The sequence below is a fragment of the Cynocephalus volans genome, chromosome 16 (assembly GCF_027409185.1).
Source record: "Cynocephalus volans isolate mCynVol1 chromosome 16, mCynVol1.pri, whole genome shotgun sequence".
In the NCBI taxonomy this organism is placed as follows: Eukaryota; Metazoa; Chordata; class Mammalia; order Dermoptera; family Cynocephalidae; genus Cynocephalus; species Cynocephalus volans.
In genome coordinates this window covers 34666908-34689129 of record NC_084475.1, presented here as the reverse complement: position 1 = coordinate 34689129, position 22222 = coordinate 34666908, and the positions used below count along the sequence as shown (strand labels likewise).

General features: G+C 48.4%; 1 protein-coding gene across 1 annotated transcript; it reads left to right on the top strand.

The window, feature by feature from the left end:
- Nucleotides 1-4366: 4366 nt before the first annotated feature.
- FOXB2 (forkhead box B2) lies at nt 4367-5653 on the top strand. Its single transcript, XM_063080263.1, has one exon. It carries the CDS (start codon nt 4367-4369, stop codon nt 5651-5653), a length of 1287 nt encoding a protein of 428 aa, XP_062936333.1.
- Nucleotides 5654-22222: the final 16569 nt, after the last annotated feature.

The following is a 22222-nucleotide window of genomic DNA, read 5'->3' as shown; positions in this document are numbered from 1 at the left end:
AGTGCCAGGGCTGGGTCTGGAAGCCACGTGTCCCCGCTCTGACGCCGTCTTTCTCACGCCCTCTTCAAGTCCACTTTAGGGGCTGTGGCTGGGAAAAATATGCGCTGGGGGGAGGAGGGGTGACTGTGAAGGCTCCTGGGAGGACCCCAAACGTAACTAACCCAGGCAACATTCCACACCTAAGAGGTCAGCGAGTAAAGGGAGAACCCACGTAAATCCAGATGTGCCCGTGAACCTCGGTCTCCTTCCTAGTCCTACACGTAGTCCTAGCCCTGTGGGTAACCTGCGGCTCCTCGTCGTGCAGGGCACAGCTGTCTGCAGAAGCTCTGGGAAGTCTTGGCCTAGATCCAGGCTGCGGAGTGGGACCCTCCGGGAGCTGGGGGCATAGAGGAGAGAGAATGAATAAATAGCTGCTCCTAAAGTTCCACCTCTTTTTCTGGAAAATTTTACTCCCCTCCACAGAGCCAATTAAACGCAATAAAACCTTGCATGGAAGTCCTCTTCCTAGCAAAGCGTCGCCAACAATTGCCTAAGGGGTAAACCAAATACGCCTGAGATAATTACTCTAAGCCCGGGGCAATCATTTGCCTGCCAGCGTCCTCAGCGCCAGCCAATATTTGGATAGTGCAGTAGTTGTTTTTTTAAAAAATTACACGCGGAAACCTGAAACCGGCCGGTGGGTGCCAGGGTGGTTATACGATCTGTTTTTCTTGAGCGGGGGTCTGCAGGCAGCTGGAGCGCGCTCGCTGCAATAACTTGCCCGAAGTAAATCAACCTCAGGGGAAGGAGGGGACCGAGGGAGAGCGCGCCCCCCACCGCGGCCCCCGCTCCGCTGCACGGCCCTGAGCTGGGCTCCGAATCCCCCAGGACCCCCGCGGCGGCGGCGGCGGGACCCCCCCCTCCGAAATGGACAAGTGCCCCGCGCTGCGGACCCGCGCTCTCGGCCGCATCTGCGGCCTGGAAGCGACGACAGATCAGTGGGCCGGCGGGCGGCAGTTTCTACCCCTGCCAAGTATACCCCGAACAAGAGAGCGTGAGGCTCAGCGGGCGCCGCCCTTGGCCTTCGAGCCTTTGTTTTGGTCAACGTTGCCCGCGGCCCGGCCAGACAAATGCAGGTGACTAGCCGAGGCCGAAGGCGCTGACCACGCGGCTGACGTCCCCAGTCACTGAGCCCGAGGTGGTGGCAGCGGGTCTGCGGTTGTCACGAGCTCACCCGGTGGGCGCTGGCTCGGCCTTGGCGTTCAGGGTTTTCGTTCCGCGCATCAGGCTTGCCCCGCGCTCCTCGTGCAGGGCCCCTCCCCTCGCTCGGTCCCCACACGCCGCGGAGCCCACTTGCCCAACTGCAGCCCTTCCCGAGATGCTCCCAAAAAGGAGGCGCTGCTGTTTCAGGAAGCTGCCAAACAGATGGTCTCGCGAGGCATCAACAAAAGACCCCTTTGCCCGAGCTGCGCGCGGAGCCAGGGCCCGGAAAGCCTTTACGCGCTCGGCGCGCAGAGCTCCCAGCAGCAGCCTTAGCGAGGCCCGGGAGACCCCAGCCTCCTGGGCTGAAACAGGCTGTTCTCGCACCGCCTCGGTCTAGGGGGAAGGGGCGACCCGGCTCCAGGGGGCTCTGGCTGTCACTCCAACTGTGGGCGTCCTTGGAATTCCTCTGTGGCTTCGCGAGGCCAACGAGGACGTCCGCTGCTCTGCTGCTTAAACTTGTCGCGGCTGACCCCAAATCCCGCAGAAACTCCTCGGCGGGAGGAAAGTTCCCGCACCGTGTGACAGCATCTTCCCGTGAAAGGGTCTCCTTTCCTTAGGACAGGCTAAGATGCTGCTCTTTCCCCCAGGGGCCTCTTGTACGCTTCACCTAACACCTGTTCTGAGACATCTGCTGGCCTAGGACAAACTGGCCGAATAGTTTGTTGGCCAAAGAGAAATCTAGCTCCTGGCTAAAGATGGAAGTTTTAGTCTGCCCCATTCACCGCACTCCTTTGACCCGGCGAAGCGACCCGACTGACAGACAAACTCGCATCGTAGAGCTCCCCAAAAGTCAGGAGCTGAAAACCACCCGACCCGGTGTCCCTACGGTTGCGGGTTAAGGGGCAGCCTCCCGAGCAGCTGGGCCAATGGCCTTCTGCCTTCCGGGTTAGGCATGGAAAAGAAGAAATTAAAAACCGGGTGAGCCATAGTCTCTAACTGCGCTTTTCTCCTCAAATCGCAGAACTGGAAAGGGCCCGTGAAATTCCAGCTTCAGACATCTCCTCTTCGAAATAATGAAGCTGAGGCCCAGGGACGGGAAGAAAGTATGTTTGCTTCTAAGCTCGGCTTTTCCTCCCAGCCTAAGGGCAAAGGTAGCCAAAACCACAATATAACGTCAGATTCTCCCCGCAGATAATTACAAATTAGGATTCGCGGCTGGGTGTGCGGATGAGGACAGAGCAGGGACCTGCAGGGAGCGGGACCTCAGCGCTGCGGGCTCATCCCCCTTTCTCTAGCGATCACACCAGGGCCCAGTTGGCTGATCCTCTCGGTTTCCTATTTAATTTTAGTTCTCTCTCTTTCCCTCCCCGCGCTAAGAAGAATCGCAAAGATTTGGTTCTGCCACCCTCAGGTGATGGCGCCCCTGAGTTCCCAACTCCTCCTCTTGGCCACAGATCAGACATCGTCACCCCAGAGAAACCTCATCCTGTCTGTTCCACCCACTCCAGGAAAGTGTAGTGGAGCCTCCATCCACCAAACCCTTAGTATCTATTCTCATTCCCTCGTTACTGGTCTTGTCACCCTCTAGACCGAGGAATTAGAGCGCAGGAGCTGTGTCACCCTTCCCTGTACCTGGCGCCGATCGCTGGCCTGACCTGTAGTTGGCACGCAATAAAATTGTGATGAACTTGGTATTTAATGAAAACGCCCCAGGCTGTCTTCCCCAGAAACTTTTCCCTCCAACCTTCCCAGCACCGGGGTTTCTTGCGGAGAAGAGGCCCTAAGGACACCGCGCTCCGAACTTGACCCGGACTGGCTAGCCCAATGGAGAGGAAGTGTAGGAGAGAAAAGCTCAGGGCGCGTCGGTGGAAAGGAGGCAGGGGAAAGGGACGGGACGGGAAGAGGAGATGAGAGGAGCAGGAAAGCAGTGTCCTGTCCCCTGTCCCGTGCGTCGTGGCTCAGTTGGCGCGCACCCGCTGGGACCTCACCCGGCGCTGCGCCCCCTCCCCGCGGCTCGGCTTCACTCCCCGCCCCACCCGGCCGCTGCAGGGGGCTGCCGAGCGGGTGGTGATGCGAGGGGTGGGGGGCGCCCCGATGGAGGCGGAGGAGGGGACGGGCGCTAGGCACCGCGCCTTCTCGCCCCTTCGCCAGCGAGGACCACGGCGGCGGCGGCGGCGGCGGAGTCTCTCCGCTTCGGTCATGTGATAGTCTCGAAGCGCGAACTGCGGGGGTCTTGGCGTCTCGGGGACCATTACAAAACGCAGCCAGGAGAGCGCGTCGCTGCCACAGCCGCCGCCTCTTCTCCCCACGACCGGCCTGGGAGAGCGGCGGCAGCTGAAGCGCGGAGGGCTGAGCGGGCCCCGGCCAGCCCCGCACCCGCCCGCCGCTCGCGCCCCGCGTCCTGCGCCCCCGCCCGCCCGCGGAGCCTGCAGGCGCCGCTGCTGCAGAAGGCACGGAACTTCCCCCCCGCAGGCGACCGCCCAGGGCTCGGTGCCTTTTCTAGTCCCGGCCCGCGAGCTCTAGACTGCGAGCCTCCGGGAAAAGGGAGGCTCAGGGTGCCAGAAGCGCGCTTCCCTCCACCGCTCCTGCCTGTCCCCTTCAGGAAGACGAGAAGTCCAACGCAGACTGGCCGAGCGCCGGGCAGGGGACAGTGCCCAGGGCGCTGGAAGTCCCACCGCGCCTGGCCTCCAGGACAGCGCGCGCAAACTCGGCTTTAAAGGGCCGGGGTCTCGGCCGTCCGGTCGTTCCAGCCAGCTTGGCCTGGGCTGCCCTCGGATCGAAAAAAAGCAAAGAGGAGGCTGGAAGGAACGCGGCCGCTCGCCACTCCCTCCTGTGCGTCCAGCTCCAGCGCTCGGTCTCGGGCCACCCGGCGGAAGACGCGGAGAGGCGGCGGGAAAGCTGGCGCGCCCCGCCGGTCACTGCGCGCGCCTGCTGGCGACCGTCGGGGCCAGAAGTTGCGAGCGACCGACAGCTGAGTGGGTCGGAGAGGCCGGGTGCGGAGACCCCCGGCAGCCGGGAGACGGCTGGGGAGAGCAGCCGAGAGGGCCTGGGAAGAGACAGCGAGGGCCGGCGGGACCGGACGGGCGGAGTGGGACTTAGAGGGGGCGGCCAGGCCCCGGGTGCGGGGTGCGGAGCGACGCGGACGCCCGGGGTGGGCCGGAGGGCGGTGCAGGAGCCGGGGGCGATGCCGCGGCCGGGGAAGAGCTCGTACAGCGACCAAAAGCCGCCCTACTCGTACATCTCTCTGACGGCCATGGCCATCCAGCACTCGGCCGAGAAGATGCTGCCGCTGAGCGACATCTACAAGTTCATCATGGAGCGCTTCCCCTACTACCGCGAGCACACGCAGCGCTGGCAGAACAGCCTGCGCCACAACCTCTCCTTCAACGACTGCTTCATCAAGATCCCGCGGCGGCCCGACCAGCCCGGCAAGGGGAGCTTCTGGGCGCTGCACCCCGACTGCGGCGACATGTTCGAAAACGGCAGCTTCCTGAGGCGCCGCAAGCGCTTCAAGGTGCTGCGCACGGACCACGCTCACCTGCACGCAGGAAGCAGCAAGGGCGCGCCGGGCGCCGGGCCTGGAGGGCATCTGCACGCGCACCACCCGCACCATCACCACCACCAGCACCAGCACCAGCACCAGCACCACCACGCCGCCGCGCACCACCACCACCCCCCGCCGCCGCCGCCCCCGCACATGGTGCACTATTTCCACCAGCAGCCGCCCCCTGCCCCGCAGCCGCCGCCGCACCTCCCGTCGCAGCCCCCGCAGCAGCCGCCCCAGCAGTCGCAGCCTCAGCAGCCGTCCCAGCCTGGCAAGATGCAGGAGGCGGCGGCTGTGGCGGCGGCGGCCGCGGCGGCCGCGGCGGCGGCGGTGGGCAGCGTGGGGCGCCTGTCGCAGTTCCCGCCCTACGGGCTGGGCTCAGCCGCCGCCGCCGCCGCCGCGGCCGCCGCGTCCACATCAGGCTTCAAGCACCCGTTCGCCATCGAGAACATCATCGGCCGGGACTACAAGGGCGTGCTGCAGGCCGGCGGGCTGCCCTTGGCGTCCGTCATGCACCACCTGGGCTACCCCGTCCCCGGCCAGCTCGGCAACGTGGTCGGCTCCGTGTGGCCGCACGTGGGAGTCATGGATTCCGTGGCCGCGGCCGCCGCCGCGGCTGCCGCAGCCGGGGTCCCTGTCGGCCCGGAGTACGGGGCCTTCGGGGTGCCAGTCAAGGCCCTGTGCCACCCGGCCAGCCAGAGCCTGCCCGCCGTGCCGGTGCCCATCAAGCCCACGCCGGCGCTGCCGCCTGTGACCGCGCTGCCGCCGGCGCTCACTGTCCCCGCGGCCTCCCAGCAGCCTCCGGCCACATCCACCGTGTGCTCGGCGGCCGCGGCCTCGCCTGCTGCGTCTCTGCTGGAGCCCACGGCCCCCAGCGCGGCCGAGGGCAAGGGCGGCTCCCTGCACTCGGTGATGGTGCACTCCTAGGGGACCAGGGCGCGGGGACACGATCGCGTGGACAGACGACTGGCCCGAAACGGCGCCAACCGCCAGAAGAGGGACAGGGAGCCCTGGCGACGCCGGGCAGACGGGCAGAGTCGAGCCTTCGCGGGAAAGGAGGGCATTGAGTCAGACGAACAAACCCGACGGTGGGTTTTCCAGCGGTCTGGATCAGTTGCACCCTCGTGGTGTCTGTACTTATACCATGTTGTACAATCAGATTAATGAAAGCCAATTTTCAGGTAAGACTTTCTATTGTAATTAATATTATGATCGATAAGTTATGGGAGGGCGGGGAGCAAAGCTTAGGGGAGCCTCGCTCGCTGGCGGATTCGAAATGGAGCAAAAGAAGCCGGCGGAGCCAGACTCCCGGGAAGGAATCCAGCGGAGAGGGACGCCCAAACACATCTCAGCAGCCGCGTTCCTCTGCGCTCGTCGCATCCCCCAGCAGCGGCTTGTCGTGAACGTTCAAGACAAAACTGCCGTCCACTAAGGAGATCTCGTTTTATCTGAGAGGGAAACGAGGGAGAGTTGGATACCGTTATTTTCCTGGTCAGCTAAATGGTCGAGGACACGGTGTTACGAATAAAGTCGCTTTGAGGGGGTGGGGGGAGGGGCGGTGGGAACCCCAGGAAAGATCTTTGGGAAACAGTTAAGTGTCTTGGCCCTGACCCCCGCGGGGAGGCGGACGGGACAAACCGCTAAAGCAATTAGTCTGCACAAAAGAGGATCGCGGGGGCTTAAAGAGCAAAGCCCCAGATCCCAAAGGTAAAGTTCGGGAAACACAACCCGAGAGAGACAATGAAGGCGACTTTCCACCTGCAACTCGTTTGTGCATCAATCGGATGGGAGATTGACAAAGAGCCCAGGCATCATGTGAATTCCCACGGTCTGCTCCTTTTGGAATTTCAAAGAAAAAGTCACTTGTATCACGGGATTTCGCTTCCTTAACTCATGAATGCAAGAAAACCCAGCCGCGGCACCGACGGTACTGCTCTGAACACTTGCAGGAGCGTTTCGTGGCTGTCCCCTTGCAGCCTCCTCGGACAGAAGCGAGGGTGACCCCGCCCGCTTTGCACGCTGCGGTCGGTTTGGTTATTCCGTGCTCTGTTTGGGCGCGTACGTCTTTCAGGAGAATTCTTCAGTTTCAATTTGTGAATGGAAAATAAATTTGTCTTGTAGCTGTCGCCCTTCCCCTCTTTTCGAGCCCCAGGAATAGCACTTTACTAGGAACAAAGTTTTAGGGACGAAGGGGGGATGGGGCGCAGTGGGAGGGATCAGCTGCCCTTCGACCCTAAGTCACCTGTGGCTTGTGTCCGCGCCGCGTTCGGGTTGTGACTGTATTCCTGTCTGCAGGTGTCGTACGCGGTGTCCTCCATTAAAGCTTCTCTCTGGACATGCCGGTGCCGGTGTGAAGCTGTTTCACTTCTCAGGAGAAGTGGCCGCGGTTGGAAAGTCCACTGGTGGGTTAGGGGACTTTGCAAATGCTCCCCCTCCCTTTTATTTCTGAAATTCAGAACTTCAAAAGGGTGAGCTCCCAGGCGAGCCGCCCGTAGGGACAGGTTTCCTCCACCGAACCTTTTATCCGGCGGCGCAATTATTTCCTCTTCTACCTACCTTTTCTCCTGCTACTTTCTTAACTGAGCTTAGCTCGGTGCAAGAGACTGCATTGGCAGAAACTCGCAACAGATCATTTTTTTCTGTTTACACCCGAGGTTCACATCAATATGCCATCACCACCCCTCCCCTTTCCCTTTCCTGAGGTCCCCGAGGGTGTGCAGCGCTGGGACTCAGGACTCAGTTCCAGCGGGGCAGGTGCCCGACGGCGCCCCCTTACGTTTATGGGGCGGACCAGGCCAGTGAGGGTGGCCCCAGGACACTGCCACTGCCGCCGCTGCCGACATTAACCAGGAGCGCGGGCCCCGCCACCGAGTCCTGGAAGACTTTTTGCTCGCGGGCGCGGGGTCGCACCCTCGACGTGCGGGAACTCGGGGGCGACAGCAGCCTGGGGCCGGAAACTTCACAACGCTGCCGGGGTAAGAGCCGGCGGCCCGGCAGCCCAAGCCACTGGTACGACACCCGCGGGTCGCAGCAGCTGGCGAGGCGGCCCCGGCCGGGTGCGGGGGACCCCGCGGGGACCCGGGAAGCCGCGGCTCCAGCAGGGCTCCCCTTTGAACCTGCTTCCTTTGCCCAGCCGGGCCTAACGAAAGTCTCCTCTGACCTTTCATCGGAAGAAAATAAAAAACCATAAACATGACCTGCGTACACTAATGACACGGGGGCGGGGTATCTTTAAAATAGGCCTTTCCACGCATCCCTCCTGTCTCAGTCTCATCACAGTGTGCCGCTAAGTTTGGGCTCGCCTGGGAGACAGTCTCAGGTCACCGCCTCCTTAGGGGTCCCACAGTCCGGGTGTGTGTCCCATTCGTCCAGCCTGACGATCTGCAAGGTTTCCTGCAGGGTTTTCCACTCCACCAGTCGGACACTGTGGAAAGAGAGAGAAGAGGGCGGAGGGACGCTGGTATGGAGGGGAGATGGTCATAGATGCGCGGGAACTTTGGAGCCTGTTCTCTGCCCACCCCCAGGCGGTGGGAGCCTGAAGACCCGGACCCTAGTTTAAGGGCGGAGAGTTGCTCGGCCCGAAGAAGGGTTCGTTGTGTCCCAGGGGTTTCTTCCAAAGACGGTCCTCTCTTCCTTCCCCACATGCCAGAAAGGTCCGACGTGCTTTTTAGCGGTGCCCGCGCGGTCCCACTTCGGGGATAGGGGCACGGGCCAAAGTGACCTTCGGCGCCAGGAGGGCTGGCTGCAGGGACCGGCCCTACTGAAAAGGCAGGAGCCTGGGGGCCGCGGCCGCGGAGGAGGAGGGATAATGGACCCTCATCGTTTTTCAGAGCCCTCCCGGCACCCAGCCCTCCCGGGGACCCCCTCCTACTTCAGGAGGGTAAGCACGGCTGTTTTGTCTTTACTGTAGAGAGAAAGGAGATGGGAAGGCAAACCGAGCTTGGAGATGGTGCTACTCAAGTGTTCATTCGTGAGGGGACCCTGGTACCCAAAGGAAGCTGTGCATGGAGTGCAGACTGGAGAACAGGGGGTTCGTGTAAATGAACAAAGGGGCCGGGGCTTTGCCAAAGCTCTGATCCCAAGGGAGGTCCAACTAAGTCCTGGCCACTGCCCTGAAGACCCCTCTTAACTGAGATGGGACCTGACATTGAAGTGTAACTGTGCTGTGAGGGGCCTGACGTTGAACTGTAACTGTGCTGCGAGGGGCTTCTTTCCCACAAGCACCCACACGCCCACGCTGCCAAGCAGAACCAGGCGGGGATCGCCTCGACAGAGCTCTGAGATACCACCAGGAGAGTCCCAGCCCCCGCTCATTGCTCCTCGCCAGAATCAGATTTTTATATCCAAGTGCCAAAAACACCCATTTGGAGCCAGATTCAGTGCTTATTTTAAACGCATTAACAGGGGTACCCATTAACAAAGAATGTTCTGGCAATAATGTAAGTTCATAGAGAACCACTGAAGCTGGTATAAAAAGAATAATAAATTAATGGTGATACTTTGGTAACTCTCTCAACTGAGTATATGATCTCATCTGATCTCACAGGTATTCTCTCTCTAGTTACATGTTGGGATAAAAGGAAAATTAGTTCTGGATTTAAGTGAGATGAAAGTAGAGGCACTTGTAAATTTACAATTATCTCAGTTCACAAGTGTAGTAAAAGCACTCTTGGTAGGGAAATCCTGGTGGAGATAACATGATATTATGCTCCTGGTTTCTGAGATGATAGAAAAGGCTGTGGTTGCTTAGCCTGTATCCCGCTTAACTGAATGCACAGAACCTTGAGAACTATGGAAAGAAGCAAGGAGGAGAAAGGAAGGTTTTAGTGAAGAAATTCTTAAAATAAAGGTAGCAGAAAAACAACTTGGAATGATCTATTTGCTGTTTCCTTGGGAAACTGAAAAGTGAGCTAGGGACCAAGGGAGAATGAAGCTATGTCAGCTGGGGTCCCAAGGAGAGGACAGAATTCTGCAGAGGCCAGAATTGGCACAGTTGGCATCTGGCACTTAGGAAGCCTGTCAGGCAGGCTGGCTTGTGGTCAATTATCTCCTTAAGTAGACTGGCATTAGTCCAGCCAGGGAGGAGGACTGGTTGCATCCATAGGAATCAGAGCCAGTTAGCTGGAAGTGGCACTACTGAATTCCAGGCATTTTTGCATTAGGGGTTTTGGAAGGCTGATCAACACATCTCTTCCTGGGACTCAAAAGTGACATTTACCTGCTTGGCACTAGTACAGAGAGACTCCAGAAGACCTTGGAAATAGAATGCCTTAGGAGGAGAAACATTGGTTATCAAAGCCACTGCTTCCCTTGTGATTCCATTTACCTGACAAAATTGCCGTTTCTGGTATATACACAATAATAGAGATCCTTGTACATTGCGGTGAGATCTGGATGTTCCATGGGATAAGACTTTTCATTCTTCACCAAACCTGACTGAAATGGGAAGAAAGGATAGTTTGGGGCCTGATCAGGCTTGGATGATGTGGCAAAGGTTTGAAGTGTATTAGTGTTCACCAGATTGAGTGTCTGCAATACTGCAAGGTGTGGGGGCAGGGCAGAGTTAGCATTGAAAATGGGAAACTAAAGAAATGATTGCAAAAGCCACGATCAACCTCTTTGTGGGTTTAAAGGCAGAGTGAGAATCCAAGTGTAGGTGAGAAGTCCTTGAGTTCCAGTGGGCAAAACAGTTTCTTCAAGTCCAACATTCCCATTTTGCTCATTCAAGGTATTTTCATTACAATTATCTTTCAAAGCTACCTTATTATACCCTTTGGGAGAGATTGAAGAGATCTGCCTGACATTTGAATTCAGTCTTAAATCATTGTTTAAATGGTATGAGTTTGGAAAAACTCCAGATATACATATTCTGTCTCGAGTACTTTTCCCCTTTAACTATCCCCTGTGTATTTTAAGAAAAATTCAAGCCACATGTTGCTCTTTCCCCCTTGCATCCAAATGCAGTTTTATTGAATTTTAGCATGATCCGTGAAATTCACATTCTGAGTTTTGAGCCATAATATATTCATATGATCTACACACAGTCACATGATATGCACATGTATCATTAAGCAGAAAATAAAGCATCTGAGAACTCTAGTTGTATTATTACAGTAACATTTCTTGTAACTGAAGAGCCACACTGAGAATGCCACACTAAAAAGCATTTTACAAAATTATCAAAAAAATTTCAGAAAACTAACAGTGATTAATGAAAACAGGAATATTGCTAAGGAGATATTTTGATTATGTTTAATTTGATCCCAGAAGCTCTTTGCTGCCACAAGGAACAGGGTCTTTTGTATGCATGGGACATCCAAGCTTTGCTCATAAGTCATAGACCTCATTACAGCGGCATCATTTTAAAAATGTGTTAGAATATGCTTTCCCATCTGAGCCACTACCAGTCCTGTCAGCACCTTCAAGGACAGCCTGTCTTGACTGTACCATGGAAGGCTATTTAGTAAGGAAGAAGCTAGAGATCTGAGGTCCAGATTCAGCCGAACTAGATCCATTTTCAGAAAGGATTCACAGTCACTGAAACATACAGATGAAAAAAAGAAGGAAGGAAAGAAGGAGGAAGAGGCAGAAATGTGCATCTAATACTGACAAAGCAAAAAAATTTTTTTTAATTATAATTTTCCAATCTAATGTAGTCATTTTGGTTTTCTCTCAGGAAACTATAGGTCAATTCTTTCAACATATGTGACTATAATATTATTTACCTGCAGTAGTCTTGCCCTTAAAGTGATATTTCTCTTCTCTCAAAAATGTTTCTGGGCTGTCTGGTTAGCTCAGTTGGTTAGAATGTGGTGTTTTCAACACCAAGATCAAGGGTTCGGATCCCCATACCAGCCAGCTGCAAAACATAAATAAATAAATAAAAGTTTTTTAGCTAGGGAGTACAGTGCATTGTATAACTCTCAGCCTCATTTATTGCCTACTAAGATAAGGCTTTATTCTGCCTAAGGATTCACCCAGATGAAGATTTTGTGACATTAACTTTGTTGAGACCTATTTTACAGATATTAACTAAATCCCCATAAGAAAATGTTTAAGTAAATCATGCCATTTGCATAGTGTGGAATATTATGCAGCCATTTCAAGTAATATTTATAAAATTTTACTCATAATAGAAAATGTTTATGAAATCCTATTGAGGGAAAACTATATGCAGTAGTCTCTTAACTCTATAATGTACTTTGGAAAGGTACTAGAGGGGACTACACCAAAAATTAACAGTGGTAGCTTTAGATCGGTGAAATTATGTCATTTATTTTCTTGTATTCCATATGGCCTAGATGGTTTTAGATTGTATATACCAATCATGTTTTACTTTTATTATCAGGGAAAGAATGACTGAAAAATCTATCCAGTCAGTATAACTGGCATTTCAAAAAAAAATGTGAATTATTTTAAATCTTAAGTGTGGGGGGAGGGGTGAAGAACTGGCTGATTAAAATTGTACTTTAAAACCAAAGAGCAGCAAGGACAAATGGAGCTGCTCACATCTTGCTATCCTCCTGCTGTGCCTTTTTTTTTTTTTTTTTCCTTTTTAATTGAAGCATAGTTGATTATACATATTTTGGGGGTACAGCGTTGATTACCACTACCTGTGTACAGCATGTGTTGATCAAATCAACGTTATTAGCATGTTCATTAATGCATATCGTAATTATTCTTTATGCCCCTAGCCCTTCTATGCCTTTTACAAGAGCCCCATTGCAGCAGACCCTTCCAGTAGGAAGTAAAGGAGGCTGTCACTTTAAGCTTTGACACTTGTGGAATTTTCTGAGAATCACTGTCTCATAAAATTGCAAAAGGAAAATATTCAGGAGTTAAAATTATGAAGAGAGCTTGCTAAAGAATAAAACTGACATTCTTTTATTATTTCATCTACCAGCTTTCTCTCTTTTTATCTTTTGCATTTCATGATTTTCTTTGTAGCCTTGGACCCTTTTTGAAACTAGGTAGACAATGAACACAAAGTAAATACATTCTATAAGCTTAGACATTTTCTTGTACATTTTTAATGTACACTTTTCCAAAATAGTCATATAATTTTTCTTCTCATTGGCAAACCCTTTTGGTATAGTGACAGGTTTTCAAAAGGAATGTTTTAAATACTATTTCTATTATTTTGAAGAAACTTGTATTGTGTCTTCCTTAACTATACTGAAAACATTCATTTTTTTAAAGAAAAATGCAAATGACTGTAACTATGCAGAATATTGCATGTTTTCAGAAGGCTGAATACGTCTCAACTTATTTGCGAGAAGCCTGATAATCTATAAAAATGGCCACAGATTTGGCTTTTTAAATAAGTTTCACTAAACAATTTTAGAGAACTAAAATTGTTGAAATTATAAGACTGAGTTTCTAAACAAAGGGAGCCAGAGAATCAAAGTAAAAGCAAATATATCCTGCTTCACCAGGGTGGAATACAAAAAAAGATAGTGTTTCTTTAATATGCAAAAAAGTTGAATCTTCATCTCAGCTACTCCCAGAAAATTTCTTCTCTTTTTCCCTATCAGAGAACCCCAGGGGCTGACTTAGGCCTAGTTATTCCCACCTTACAAAGAAAAAATGAAAAGTCTAATCAGTGTGCTAACATTGCATCTCAAACTTTAAGTGCCTATGAATTATCTGGAAAGGTTTTTAAAACACAGTTTGTTGGACCTTGCCCCCAAAGACTTTGATTCGGCAGATGTGAAATGGTGCCTAAGACTGCATCTGTAAATGCTCCCAGGTGATGCTGGTGTTGGTGGACCCCAGATCACACTTTGAGAAGTTCTGTGCTACAGGCAATTCTTTTTTGTCAACTTACCTGATCTACAGCCATCTCAGCCCATCAGAGATATCCAAATAAATATGAACATCACAGAAGAGGTGTTAGGCTCTCTATCCCTTTACTTTCAAGAACTCATCAGTGACTATGACAAGTTTATGCACCTCCTCCCCAATAAGCTTTGAGCACTATGTATTAATGCACAGGTGAAACAGAAAAACTCCATATGCCTCCAAGATCGGAGTACTCCCTGTTGTAACTCTTGGAAAGACAGAAATTTTGAGTTGGGTGGCAGCAACCTTATTGCATCGACGAGGCAACTGAAACAGAGAATCACTTGAAAAGCAAATTAGTGAAAACCAGACCTAGAAGTCAGTTCAGTCTTCTTTTATTCCCACCTTACATCATAAGCCAACTCCATCACAAAAGCCTTCCAACCAGTGGGATCAAGGAGCAATTGCTTCACTTTCTTCCGTAGTGGGGTGCAATTATTTTTTCATACCATGCATATGAAAACACAGTATGCATTATATTGAGAGATTTCTATATCTAATATTTCATGTAGGGAGATGGGTTTTATTTTGTGGTCATATGGACCCAGGTTCAGATCCACAACTTGAAGGAAAAGGCTCACACAGGTGGGTTTTTTTTTTTTTTTTTGTCTTTTTCGTGACCGGGAGTGCACCAGCCATTCCAATATAGGATCCGAACCGCGGCAGGAGCGTCGCCGCACTCCCAGCGCCACACTCTCCCAAGTGCGCCACGGGCTCGGCCCTCACACAGCTGTTCAAATGACGTATCATCTCATTGAAATCACAATTGGCTTAAAAATGGAGCCATTCAGCCAAATAATTATAAAATTTTTCTTCAGGACTGAAGAACTAAATAGTGTACACTGCAACAAGACAAATGTTCCCAGGATATGAGCGGGGATGTCCCTTAATCTTGGAGAGCTCATGAAATTTTCTATAGCCTCATCCCATGGGCTGTGGCAGACTCACCTCCTGGTCCCTCTGGGGGTTTTTAGTCAGTGGCAAGGAAGGCATAGAGGCCTTGTTTCTCCTCCTTACATACGACCCATAGCTCCAGCTCCCACAGACTTGGTTCAATTTATCGATCATCTCACTGTCCAATGCCTCCTGCCCCTTTATCCATAAACTTCAGATATAAGCCACTGTGAGTAGCAAATGTCAATGCCCTGAAGATTCATTTACCTTTCTTTAGGGTCAGAGTCATAAATTTAAATTCAAATATTTATCATTTTTATTTTAAAAGTCCTTCTATGAGGGTACTTCAAAAGGTTCATGGAAAGATTTGTGTTATCTTTGAACTTTATTTTTTCTCGAACCTTTTGAAGTCCCCCTTGTATCATCTTGCTCACTGGTTACCTTTGGTCATCTACTCTAGTCTTCTTACAGGTGGCTTGGCCTCCCACACTTCTTTGACTGTTCTCTTCTCTTCTCTCCAGCTGTTTATTTTGCCTGTCACCCTATTTCACCCCAATTCTCTCTAAGTCATTATGAAAGACAGTTTAACTCTCTATTCCTCTAACTCTTTCCAGACCTTACCATTGGAACCTCACCTCTACAATGACAGTGCTATACATTATCAAGTTTTTTTCCTAAATGAAGACAGCTCTTTTTACAAAAGGAGCGAAGGTTTTAGCTATTAAAATCATGTTTTAAAATCTAGTTGTGCACACATATCCATTTCACAAGTCTTTATTCAATACTGTATTTTGGGAACTAGCCGGGTGCTGACAATAAGATGCTCCCAATCGTGCTAATTATTAAGCTATTGTCTTTCATCTGCAAACCCCCCTTTCCTGCTCTGCTCCAAGATACTGGGCTAGGATTCTGCACACTACAATTCTGCTTTGCCAGCTGGCTATATATTAGATGCTGGTAATATGCAGCTCTAGTGGAAGTCAACAAGGGCGGAGAAGGCAGAAGGGGTTCCAATTTGTTCCCATTGGGGCTTCCTTTCTACTTGCGATTCTTGGAAGCATCACGTGGCAATGTTTCTTCACCCTGGCAGTAGTAGTTTCTCTCCATAGTAGCAGCCGAACCCCACTGGAAGTTTCTCCAGACTCAAAGAACCAGCTTTATCATGCCCCATCTCAGAGACAGCAGCACCAGGCAGCAGGTGCCCCCGAGGTTGTGAGGCTGAGCTCCACTAGGACCTCCTCTAAGTTTCTAAGTGTTAGTAATTTCAGCTTCTTACTTTCCTGTTCGCTGACCTAGGCATAGTAGCTGCTTCCTGCAGTTGCTGTGTCTGTGATACTGTTTTACCCTTTTTCAGTTCTCTTTTTACCCTTTTCAGTTATTAACACTGTAGGGATGAAGGAAACTTTTCCTCTGCCCTCTGAAGTTTCACTTAATTTGAGTTTATGAAAAAGAACTGACAATAGACAGATTAACAGGATAAAAGGTATACAAATTTATTTCGTGCACAGCAGCATCACATAAAGGAAGGTGAATAGCCAGTGACCCAGGGCAATCTAGAAGCTTATAGAGGAGAGAGAAGTGGAGGAGGTAGACAATGGGGGGAGGGGATGAAATGATTTTTAGGGAAGACAAATGGGCCCAAAGAACAAACAATAGTCTGAGACAGTCTGTCTGGGCTCTGGGTGTGATATCAGCTTCCTTCCTGTGATATGCTCCCCTCCCCCTCACCATAGATGAGATATTTGGGGGAGGGATTTACAAGAGTTCAGCATCTTCAGGAGGACAGGCCTTCAAGGTAGACGGGGTGGGGGGGGGACACTTCAGAGAAAGCTCTTCCCTGAATTTGTTTTTCCCCAGATGCTCTCAGTTTAAAGTCCAAAGTGACATATTTTGGGGTTTTATTTTCTGAGTCCAACAACACCTTTACACCTAGTTATCAATTCATCATATTAAATTTTGTTTGTAAAAATAACTGGAGTGGTTTGTGTCTCCTGTCTGGACTTTGGTACATCTGTCCTCAAGGACCCACTCTTCTGCAGCAGAAGACTAGCCTCTAAGAAAGGCGTGTGCAAAGAGGGTGCAGGGAAACATGGAGGTGAAAGCTGAGGTTCAAATTCATCTTGGGAAACAATATGTATAGACGTTGATATGTTCAAACATATCAACCAAGAAAAATACTTTAAAATCTCTTCACCTTTACAAATAATCAAATGAGACTCTTCTTTAAAAAAAAAAATGTTAAAGCATGGTTTCACAGTGGCATGGCCGTACGTCCTCTCCGCATGTCTCTATCATAACCTGGCTTTGAAAATTTTAATATGTTTACAGATAGATTCTGCAATTTCAGTGCAACAGGCCCAGTCTAGGAGCTAATTCCCCAGCATGAGGCTACTCCAGACCATGCTATTTGGCCCTCATCCTCCAATAATCAAGGAACAAAAAAGGATCCAATTCTCCCTGAGAAGGTAGGACACTAGAGGTCAAAGCGGTTCTCTCACCATTGAGAACAAACCAACTAATAAAATAAGTTGAAGGTAAAGAAGATGTTTCTGAATTTGACAATTCTGCTTGTAGATATAACATGAGCATATTGAACATTTAGTACCTACCTACAATAATAAACACTAATATTTATTGAGCTTCTATGATCTAAGTGCTTTATATCTGAAATCTCATGTAACCTCATAACTCTCTAATGTAGGTGATTTTATTATCCTCATTTTATAGGTGAGAGAACTTCAGCATGCCCAAGACCATGCAGCCAGTAAGTGGAGGGGAGGGAGTAAGAACTCGGGCTCATCTTGTTACTGAAACCCCAAAGGTCCCTTTGCTCACCGCTCAGTAGCCAATCATTGAGAGACAAGTGTTGGTGTAAGCAAAAGTAGCCTTTAATCAGGAAGCTGGCAGCCTGAGAAATGGTAGACTCATGTCTCAAAGACCATCTCCACTTTTCCCAGGTTTGCCAAAGGGTTTTAAAGGGACAGGTGGTAGGGGTTGATTCATGATGACCTGAGCGGGGACGTGTGGGTATAATCATAAAATTGCAGATAAACATCAAAGAACTCCTCGGGTGGAAGCTGATTCATGCCAACCATTCTCCATGAAGTCAAGTCACAAATTCAGTTCCTGTTAACCTCAAAAAGATCTAGTTAGTAAGCTGGTAAGGAATAGCTATTTGGGTTAATAATTTCTTCTATAATTATTCTATGTACAGTGTGAGCAGGAGTCACTATGTGCTAGCAATCATGTGAACAAGAGTCATTGTATTCTAATGTCCAGCTGCAAGCTATGCGGTTCAGGCTACAAGAGTAAGAAAAAAAAAACAAACCTTAAATTTAGAAGTTTAACAAAGTGGAGTCACTTTTGTTCAAGCTGTTGCAAACTGACCCAAAGCCAGAGCTCTTCACTAGGAGGGATACTGCTTCACCTTAAGCTCCTTATGAATGTTACAAAAACTGACAGTGAGTCAAAATTAACACGCTTCAGGGACCTTTGTTTAGTTTCTTAGTAGGGCAGCAAAGCCATATTTGAGGGGTAGTTTTGAAAAAATATTCAAGTATTTAACAAACCAAATAGCTAATAAAAGAGCACAAGAGAAATTTGAGCATTGTGGGATCCCGGCGAGATTTAATTTAGATGTCAGAACCAAGCTGACACACCACATAATATTATTTTTCTGGTTTGATATTAATAATTACGGAAACTTTTTCAAACTTTGTAGAGATATATATCTTAATCATTTTTGTCCCGCCATTGCCTAGTGTAATACCTGGCTCATGGTAAGTTCTTAATAAAGGTTTGTCAAACAGAAAGAATTGGTTAATACATGCCCCCATCCTGATTTAGCAAATATTCAAATGTGTAGACTGTGTGCCTACATGGTTAAAAAAAAAAAAAAAAATCCTGGTTAGCTTAAATGGCTTTAAGAGAGACCCACAGAGATTCAGCTACTTTGCCAAGGTCATTTAGTGAGTTTATGATGGAGCAGGATTGAAGCTCAGGACAGTCAGCTCAGACCCAGCTCTTATCCACAGTGCTCTGCTGCTGGGAAAGTCTCTTCTCTTTGTTTTTGTTTTTGTTTATTCCCCCTCTGTTTCTTAGTTTTCACATCTGTAAAACGGGACAAGTAATGTCTACCTAATTAGGTTTAATTTAACCAATAAATAAAATCAAGTATGTTGACAATCAAAAGTGAAATTTATATTTCAAAAAAACAGTTGAGAAATGTTTCTTGGTAATTAGAGACAGATTAGAAAAACTCCTCTTTTTATATATATTTTTTATATACATATTTTTTTATGTGATTCAGTAAAGAAGGCTAACTGAAATGAGAAAATTGTTTTGAACGACATTTTAAAAACTAGATCCAGGCAATATTTCTACAACTTTTCAAAGCTGTGTGATAACTTTAAAATCATATTTATAGAACCAATTTCCTGGCTTTAAAAATAATTTTGAGGGGCCGGACTGTGGCTCACTTGGGAGAGTGCGGTGCTGATAACATCAAGGCCACGGGTTCAGATCCCTATATAGGGATGGCTGATTAGCTCACTTGGGAGAGTGTGGTGCTGACAACACCAAGTTAAGGGTTAAGTTCTCTTTACTGGTCATCTTTTAAAAAAATAAATAAATAAAATGATAATAATAATAATTTTGGCATTATATAGTGTTTACTTAAAAGTAAATTTTCCTGTTTTCAAAAATACTTCAAACATATTAAAAGAAAAAACATAAAATGATTTGAACATTATTTAAAATGAAATTTAGAATATATCACAGCAAGAAGGCAAAACAAATTGGCTGCAATTGAAAGTCCATGTGAAAATGTGGATTCACCCAAGATGATGAGTAACTACATGCATGTAGATCATGACTGCTCTCAGCAACCCAGGCAGTCTGTCTCTCACTCTCGTGCGCTCTCTCATTTGATTCTGTCTATATCAACTGTTAATTTTACCTTTCCTGCAAAGCCCAACTTAAAAACAAACTCCTACATGAGATATATTGTAGGAGCTCAAATTTTCCCTTCCATCTTTCTTCCAAGAAGTCTTACCAATTTTCCTCCACCCTGCACCCCCACTCTGTTATTAATCTCCCTTTCCCTCATTCTCAGAGCATGTGCTGAGGACCTTGGCACAGTGTGCCCTGATTGAACCAGGCGTGTCCCTGGCTCTCCTGCCAAAATGAACCAAAGAAGAGTGTGGCCTTCACCTTTATCGATATCTTCATATTTCTCACTGCATGGTGTTTTACACTGTGTGTGTGTGTGTGTGTGTGTGTGTGTGTGTGTGTGTGTGTGTGTGTGTGTGTGTGTAGCAGAATTACCCTTAGCAGGTCTCCTTCAGAGCTGATTCCTATAGAGACACGTAGACTCTCCCTTGTCCAACTTCATTTGTGTCTCCTGCTACCGATTCCATGTCCTGCAACATGAAATTATGTGGGACCTACAGCCTCCATCTCAAATTATTGTAGCCATTGTCAGCACTCAATTTAAGCCATTACAGGTGGCTCAACTGTAGGTGGACAACTTGCTCCACAACAGATTTAGATTGACCAGAAAGTTATGCTTTTTTGTTTGTTTGGTTGGTTGGTTTTTCCCCAGTCTGTTTCCATTGCTTACAACAAAATACCTGGAACTGGGTAATTTATAAGAAAATGAAATTTGTTGCTTACAGTTTAGGAGGCTGGGAAGTCCATACAGGGAACACATCTTGTGAAGGACTTGTTGGTGGTGACAGTGACATAGGGGTCTCACATGGCAGAATGGCAGAGCAGAGGGAGACTAACCTTCTCATTCACTCTCTTTAAAATGTCACCAGAACCACTCCCATTATTCTGAGAATGGATCAATCCATTCACGAGGGTACAGTCCTCACATTCTTCAAGACCCCACCTTTAAACTACCACAGTAGGATTTCTCACCCTCTTAACACTGTCATGGGAGGGTTAAGTTTTTAATACATGGACTTTTGGGGGACGCAAGTCAATCCACTGCATCCAGTAAGGGGATCTGAGCCCTTGACCTTGGTGTTACCACCACCATGCTCTACCAAGTGAGCTAAACAGCCAGCCCCAGAAAGGTCATTTTAATGTTCTAATTTTAGACATTTCACCATGAGAAATGCTGATTTGTGAACATCATCCAAAGGGCACCAGGAGCAATGAGAGACCGGAGTTTGAATCTCATCTCTGAAATTTACTACCTCAGTCACTTTAATGATAATCTATTGAGTATCTATAATCTGACATGAACCTTCGAAACAACTGTATACAGCAGCTCCTAGTCCCCATCCCCATCTCCATTTTCCAGATAAAGAAACTGAAACTCAGAGAGTCAATATTTCTCCCAAGGTCACACAACTGGTTAATGATTGCACCAGGACTGGAACTCAAGGCAATGAAACTTAAGCCCCAGCTCTTAACTTCAGTGTTATATTGCTTTATCAAGTTTTTTTTTTATCTCAGTTTTGTCATTTTAAAAATGAAACAAATAATTTCTACTTCATTGGATTGTTGAGATAGCAGCCCAATGAACATTAGCTTTCTTTTACTTGGAACCGTGGCACTTCATCAAGCTAAACCAGTCTGAATTAAGACCTTTGGTAGAAACAAGCGAACATTCTATGCGATGCCCTAAATTTCATCCCCTGCTTTTCCCAACTGATCATAGGCTTCCCGATGACCCGGGTACTATGTGGATACGGAATTGTGTCTCCAACACAGAGCAAGCTTCAGAGATGCCTTTGTTGGTCCTTAGTAATTTAAAAACCTTTGTTGTGATTGAGGACTTTAAAAGAGCACTTCCCACATTTTATTGACAATAGCTTTTCCCTTTACAAATAGAAACAATTGTGTGCATTTACATATGTATCAACCTGAGGTGGTTTAGCTATGTATTAACTGCTGGCAAGGAAAACCGAAGTCTAGAAAGGGAAACTTGTCTTTAGTTTCACAAAAGAAAGGAAATCTTACTCCTGCTTCCTATGGAGAAAGAGAAAGGAAAAGAAACTACATATGACCTATAGCCACATTGTTAATTTCTTTCCTTTTTTAACACAACAAATGATCAACATTTAGTGACAATATTATGATGTCGATCTTTTTAAAGCTGGTGCATCATCAATTTTCATTTCTTTTTTGCTTTATTCATCACACATGGTGAGATAAGGCCAATGAGTATGTAATTTTTGATGAATCACTGCCTTTTGGTCATCTCCTTATTGCCATAGAGCCAATTCCATGGGTTTACTCATGACTTTTTTTTTTTTTTTTGTCTCCTATGTAATAGATCAAGAGACCAGAGTTCTAGGGTCTGCAATTCCCTTTCTGCCTGTCTAATACTGGACAAATACAGATCTTCTATGAGATTTAGTTTCCTTATTTACAAACATTAGTTTCACAGACATTTATCAAGTACTCCTTATGTAATACACGCTGTGCAGAGACTTGTAAAAGGAGGATAATAATGCTGCCCTGCTTACGCCACATAATCATTGCAAGATAAAGTGCCCAAATGCTCCATCTAGCTCCAAGGGTTGATAATGATCTCATTCTAAAGAGTCATGTGAATGAAAGCTTTTTGTAGACTGTTAAGTGTGCTACAAATGCTAGTGATGGAGATGGAGGTGATGAGGACGATGATGGTGATGATGAACAGGAGGGAGAGGATGCTGTGAATAGTAACTGTGCTGTTTTTAGTAAAGTGTTGATACTGCTCTTTTAGACTCAGTAAGGATTTCAAAGAGGCAAAGAAAACTTTTA